Source organism: Lindgomyces ingoldianus, assembly GCF_010093535.1.
Source record: "Lindgomyces ingoldianus strain ATCC 200398 unplaced genomic scaffold BDR25scaffold_3, whole genome shotgun sequence".
Classification (NCBI taxonomy): Eukaryota; Fungi; Ascomycota; class Dothideomycetes; order Pleosporales; family Lindgomycetaceae; genus Lindgomyces; species Lindgomyces ingoldianus.
This window is the reverse complement of record NW_022985164.1, coordinates 515,255-522,502: the sequence shown is the minus strand read 5'-3', so window position 1 is coordinate 522,502 and position 7,248 is coordinate 515,255. Positions and strand designations below refer to the sequence as shown.

The window sequence follows — 7,248 nt, the reverse complement described above, 5'->3', positions numbered from 1 at the left end:
AGCTTTTAGTTTATAATTTTAAAGTAAGATACTACTTTACACTACTATTATATAAGCATGCTAAGGGCAACTTAAACTTAAATAAGCAATGTTTTTAATTAAGCCTACATATAAGGCACTATATAGTAACCTTTATTTAGCACTTTAAGTTATAATTAATTAATAGAATAATGCATTTATAAATAAATCCTAGAACATGTACTACACTAATAAGTAATATAGCTTACTATGTATACATAGCTATTAATAACATAGAAGAAGCTTAAGAGGATATAAAAAATTATTTAGACTATAGTCCTCTACATAATTAAAGTAATGCTTTATTTATTATAAGAAAAAATATTAGTTAATAAATTATTTTTACATAAATTAATTCTATGCAAAACGCTAATATATCTCTTTATATAAAGAATTCTATAACAAGACACTAACATGTAAAGAAGTAAATATGTATATTTAAAAGTTTAAAGGTAAACTAGAGTAGAAAAAAGAAAAGTTACATAATAATAATAACCTAGATAAAAAAAAAAGTAAGAAGATTATTAACTACTTTACTAATACTACATTTCTCTACTGTGCGACTGCAGAGGACATCTACAGCCTAAAACCTAAAGGATACGCAGAACAGTTTATTCTTAAGGATTAATATTATACAGTATACTAAAGTAAACTATAGAATACTAGCGCTATAAGAATTTCTACTATAGAAAAGTTATAACTTAAAGTATACCTATAAAAATTCCTTTATATAAAAGTAGACTAGACACTAAATAAAAAAAGTATTAGCTTTAAAAAATAAAAAATAATAAAATTAATTAGTACTATATAAATTACTAATCTAGTTAGTAGTGTTACATATTATATACTAGATACGCTAACACTCTTCTTACTGTCTCTTGCTAACATAGACTAGATAAATGCGTACTTTAACAACGTGCAGAATGTAATTATACAAAGTAATAAGATTAAAGTTCTAGTTATACATAAATAAAGTTACCTATTTTTTAATATATAAAAGAAGGAATTAATGTCTTTTTTTATAAAACATAAACTTTAACAACTGCATAAAAGGTTTAGCTATCCTTATATAGAACAGCTTTACACAATGCTTAAAAACACTAGACATAACACTAATCTCTTTATACTTAAAGAAATTAAGAAGTTTTACTATATATGTTAGCTATATAACTTAGCACTATAAAGATTTAAGTTTATAATTAAGAATAATTTATACTTTAATTATAAGATAGTAATTAATGTTATATAAATTAGTAACTAAGATGTACTATATGTAATTAGCATAAATACATTATTCTAAGCAGCAACCTTTTTAAAATTAATGTCTACACAAGATACCTAAAACGCGCTTTACAAGTGTTAGATTAACATATATTAAAGCCTACTTAATTACATTATATATAACTCTAGTACAAACTTTGCATCTAAAGATTTTTAGAATTATGTAAAGATTATAGAAGCAATATGTTAACAAATGCTAGTAGAAGCCTATTAGGCTATAGAGAAGATTAAGCGCGCGCACGCACCACTACAACGTGCATACAACATCCTCTGTGCAGAATTAGATAATTATATAAATAATAAGTTAGTGTTACAGATAGCTATTAAAGCTTTAAATAATATAGTAGAACTAAACAGTCTTATACTTACATTACTTATGTTTAGAACGTACCTAAAAATTAACATAGATTCTGCACTATCCTCTAATATTATTACATAAGCTAACGCTATACAAAAGGCAATAAAGATGCTTTAAAGTAAAAGGGTAAAAGTTAATATTAATTATGTAATTAATACCTAAAACAGCTTAACCTTATATAAAGTACTAAATCTCCTACTTAGTTCTAAAGTAAAGATGTGGCAAGAGAAAAAAGAATAAACAGGACTGCACATAGTAAAAGGAATTAAGGCCCTAGACATTATTGTTAAGATAGAGAACAGTCTAGTAAAACTCTGCTCTTAAGGAACTAATTTTGTACAACTAACTAACTGTTAGAGTTAAAGCGTTAGTTAATAGACTTAAGCCTGTATAAGATAGGCAAAAAGAGCCCTACAGCAACCTGTCTACTGTATGTGTAAATAAGGCAAGTCCTGTATAAAGAAAAAATAAAAAGTTGCTAATGTCTAAATAGTAATATTTAGGCGCCTAGTTAATAGTTACGTGGCTTAGATGCGCCTAGATCCCTGTGCATAGAGATCTGTGCGCAGAGTTTAGGACTATATTAACCCCTTTCCTTTGTATAATAGAAATAACAAGAAGCAATTAACACTAGTTACCTAACACCCCTGTGCGATGTTTACACTGTGCAAACCTCTCTGTCTCGTACGCATTTGCTGACACCAAGTGCTAGCTAGCAGAGAGTCTATTTAACATAAAAAGACTTTTATATAAGCTATTATATTTTTAATGCATTTAGACTATATTACTAATATATTACTAGTAATTTATGCTTTATAAACTAAAAGATAGCGTTATTCTAATATCTACTCTAGGTAGTAAGTATATTTTAATAGTAAAGAAGCTTTACTATGCTTTAGATTTTCTAGAGTACTTAGAGTTAAGTAAAAATAGTGTTACTTATCTTATTTAAACCTCTAGCTTAAATAAAAAGTAATATAAACTAGTTTAGAAAAATGTTAGTAATCTATTCTTAATAAGTTTATAATGCATTACTAATATATTAAATTTAATTCTACTATAAACTTAATTAGAAAGGCCCTTTAAAAAACTAACTCTTTAATAACATCTAATGCTAAAGATATAATTAATAGTGCACTAGCGTTAGATATTGCAAGTATCTTAGTCTATTTATATGTAACATAACATACACCTCTCTACAGCCTAAAGACTAGGAAAGAATTTAAGAGCAATAAAAAACTTATAATTTGTCTACTATTTAAGTGTAAGTAAATAAGTTTATAATGCATTAATAATATATTTAAAATTTATTAAACTTACTATTATAGTTAGTATCTTGCTTAAAAAAGTATTTTTTAGAAAAAAAAGGCATGTAGACAAGAAGTAAAAAATAATACTTATAAGCCTATATTTAAAAAGTTGCTAAAGCAGGTAAATATAGTAAAATACATTATTAACATATTTCTAATGCATTATGCTAGACTATTACTAATATACTAATTTAATACATTGCTTATGTTAATTATATAGGCTAGCGCTAGAATAAACACTACTTTAAGACTATACTAGTAAACCTTTAGTTAGAGCTTAAATTCTTAGTAGAATAGTTTAGTAATAAAGACTAAAAATCTAGTATAAGCAACTAGTGTTTTGTTATAGAGTAAAATTAGTTAAAAAAACACATTATAGTAATGTATCTTTAATAAGTTTTAAATATATTGCTAATTTATTAAAGGTTAACTACTATTAAGAAGCTAGCTAAATGCTTTACACTACTTATAAAGTTATGTATAATATATTTCTTTTAAAAGATTATATATAGTGCAAGTATATTCTTCTTACCTCTTATAGAATATATACACACTTTTTACTGCTAGTAAAATAAACACTATAAAAGCTAATTAATAAATTAATTTTTATAATTAAATAAATTAATAATCTAATACTAATAATAAGTAAGTAACAAAAAAAATTATTAATATATTACTAATATATTAGATAGACTTCTATAGAACTCTACTCTCTATAAGTTTTACTTATAACACTAAGGTAAATTATTAATTAATGTTTACTAAAGTTTTACTAATATAAATAAGATATTAGCTTTTATTTATAAATAATAACTTCTCTCCTACCTAAAAAGGTAGAATATTATAGGTGTTAAGTATAAGTATTATACTTAGCATCTTAGGAACATAAATGCTGTAAGTATAAAGCATTATTAATACATTAATAAGTTGTTAATAATTTATTATAGTATATTTAGTAAATTTATAATAATAGTGTAAATATACTTGTTTTCTCTTTTTTTAAATAGCAGATAGAGCTGTTATTATAGCTAGAATTTTATAAATGTAATATAAGGTTTAAAAAACTCTATAACATAAATAAAAAAAATTATATTTATAACATTCTTATAAAAGCATAGTAAAAGTATGTAAAGTTAAACCTATTTCTAATATATTTAAAATATAATTTTAATAAAATAGTAATAACACTTACTTAAGTGTTTATTAACTAAGAATTTATTATTTTATATAAGAGAATGTTTTTAATGTTTTTCTCTACTATTTTAAAAAATTTTTAGGTTTCTATCTACTAGTTTTATATCTACTAAGAGGGTTTTAGAGTTATAGTAATAGATATAGATATAAAGTAGATGCTAGGTATACCTAACTTATTACATTCTAAATGCATTACTAATATATTAGAATTTTCTTACTATTTTATAAGCATAGATCTACAGCACTAAGAGTAGCAGTAGTATGCTAAGAATTTAATTATTTACTGCATAATTTACTTCTAACATAGTATAAAATACATTATTAAGAAAAGAACTTAACAGCTAACATCTTTATAGCATTAGATAATGTCTCTCTAACACTGCTAGTCTGCTAAGAAGTATTATGCTCTATGTAATTTACTTATTAATAGTAAAGTATTTATAATCTATTATTAATTTATTACTAATTTATTAAAACCTAAATGTAACCAAGTAGGTTAAAGACTAGGTAAGACATAAACGCTATCTTGTTAACATGGTCCACAAGCGAATGTTCAACACAAGCGAGTGTTCCGCCCCACCACTAAAACGCAGCTAACCTACTACTAACTGCAATGCATTAATAACTATATAATTAATTATCTTTAAAAGAGGCTAGAATTAACTTAGCTATTTAAGCTCTTAATAAAGACATGTTTTTAACTAAAAGGCGCGCTACAGCACTTTATAATGTTAATTAAATAGCTCTCTGCTAACAACGCGTAGGGATAACTATGTAATGTAACTATATAGCTAACAACAAGAAGCTTACAAAGCTAGAAAAGAAGGTAATTATTAAGCATATACTTAATCTAGATTCCTAAGAATTTGCGCCTACTTTAGATGCTGTATAAGAGATAGCTAATAAGCTTCTTACTAAGCGCAGCGCTTTACTAGCAGGTATTAACTAGCTATCTAACTTTATTGCGTGTACACTAGCAGTTAAAACCTACCTTAGCTAACTATATAATTACTAATAAGTAAAATATAAAAATCTAGTAATTATAAGTAAGTAGTTTAAGCTTATAAAGGCTACATAATTAAAGTACAGTATTATAGATTAGAACACATATAATTTTAATAAGACAGGCTTTTAGATAGAGGTTATATTAAGCTAAATAGTTGTTATAAGCACAGATAGACATAATTAGCTAAAGGCTATATAGCTAGGTAACTATAAATAGGTAACAGTTATTATAAGCATTAACATAGATAAGTAGGCAATACCTCTGTACATAATTTTTAAAAGCAAGCATCACCTATCTGCCTAGTATAAAAATAAGAATATACTAAAAGACTAGGCTATTAGTGTTAGTAATAATAGCTAGATAACTAATAAATATAAAATTATATAGCTAAAGCACTTTAATTTACATATAAAAAATTACTTAGTAGGCTTATAGTAGCTACTTATTTTTAATAGCTATAAAAGCTATTACTCTATTAAATTCCTAAAGCTCTGTAAGTAAAAGTGTATTATAGCGCTCTATATGCTAGCACATGTGTTACATATTCTATAGCTGCTTAATGTTAGCTGCTTTTTGCTATTAAAGCGCGCGTATAGTACTAAGATTAGCTAGTTAATCTACTACTAGATTAACTATATTAATAAGCTAACCTTTCTACTAGCCTTTAAAGTAGTATTTAGTTGCTTAATTATAATAGATAATATCTGCGTAGGCTTTAGAGCTATAGAACTAGTTCTATTTAACCTAGAGCTAGTGCTTTTAAAGCTTAATATATAGCTACTTAATTAGCTAGCTACTCTACTACTAAATACTGCTTAGAAGGCTTAAACACCTAGTAATTTTTATAAAGTTAAGGCTTAGTTAACTTTACTATATAATTAAATTTAAAGGCATTAGAATTTTATTTTTTTACTATACTTAATCTAGTAAAGTAGCTAAGTAAAGGCGCTACTAAAATAGCTTATGTTACTATTCTATAGCATAATTAAGTAGCTGCCTTAGAGAGGGCCTATAAGGCAGCTATAAAGTGTAAGTAGTGTAAAAAAAAGTAAATTTAAAAAAAAAAAACTTTAACAAGTTATTAAAGCTTTAAGTTAAGTACTTAGAAGCTTACTAGTATAGCAAAAGGTAGTAAAATGCCTTAGAAGAAGTTAACTGCTAAAAGCAGCACAGCGCGCGCACAGCGCTGCAAGTGCTGTAATAAGCCTAAGCATAACTTTTATACATGTAAGGATATTAAATAATCTTATAGTAGTTTATTTTATATAGTATATTTTTATGTTGTTAAATTAATAGTCTTTAAAGTTAAATTTAGTAGTAGGGCGGAACACTCGCTTGTGTTAAACATTCGCTTGTGGACCATGTTATAGCTAGTAGAGTAAATAAGTACTGTTCTAGCATAGATCTAGCTGTCTAGGATAGAACAAGATAAAATACAAATGCTATAAAGTAGACTTACTATAAGTTAAACTTTATAGGTAGGCAGTTATCTCTTCTTTAAGTAATTTATTAGTAAGTAATTTTAATATATTATTAATATATTACTAACTTTAATAGTGCTAAGATTCTTAACTAATAAAATTACTAATAAAAAGCTATTAAAACTTAGTATAAAATTAGCTATATATATAGATCTACTGCTCTTAGCTATAAGTATAAGAAAGTAAATTATAAAGAAAGTAAGTATTACTTTAATTTATTATTAATACATTGCTAATACATTATTCTTTAGAAGCACTCTTTAAAAAAGAACTTATAACATGTAATTAAAAGTGTTAATAATTATCTTTAAATAAAAATAATAACTTCTTTAACTTTTTATCTAACGCCTTTTTATCTAGAGTAATAAGTAATAGATTACAGTTATAAAAAAAGGATATTTAAAAAAGATAAAAAAGTAATCTATAACTTATTACTAATAAGTTAAGAATAAATTACTAATAATTTAAATTAAGTACTTTACTTCTTTAATAAGTGTTTTCTTAGAATTATCTTAACTAAGCGTAAACTATAAGTTAAAAGTAAGATAATATAAAATAAATAAAAAAGCTAAACTATTATTAAAAAAAAAGTAGGTAAAG

At 24.8% G+C, this 7,248-nt stretch overlaps 1 protein-coding gene across 1 annotated transcript; it reads left to right on the top strand.

Moving 5' to 3' along the window:
• Positions 1–1,513: 1,513 nt before the first annotated feature.
• On the top strand, positions 1,514–1,738 carry BDR25DRAFT_209673 (uncharacterized protein; the record flags this gene model as incomplete). Its single annotated transcript, XM_033684608.1, has 1 exon — positions 1,514–1,738. A coding segment is annotated over one exon (225 nt), but the record flags the coding sequence as incomplete, so codon positions are not given.
• Positions 1,739–7,248: the final 5,510 nt, after the last annotated feature.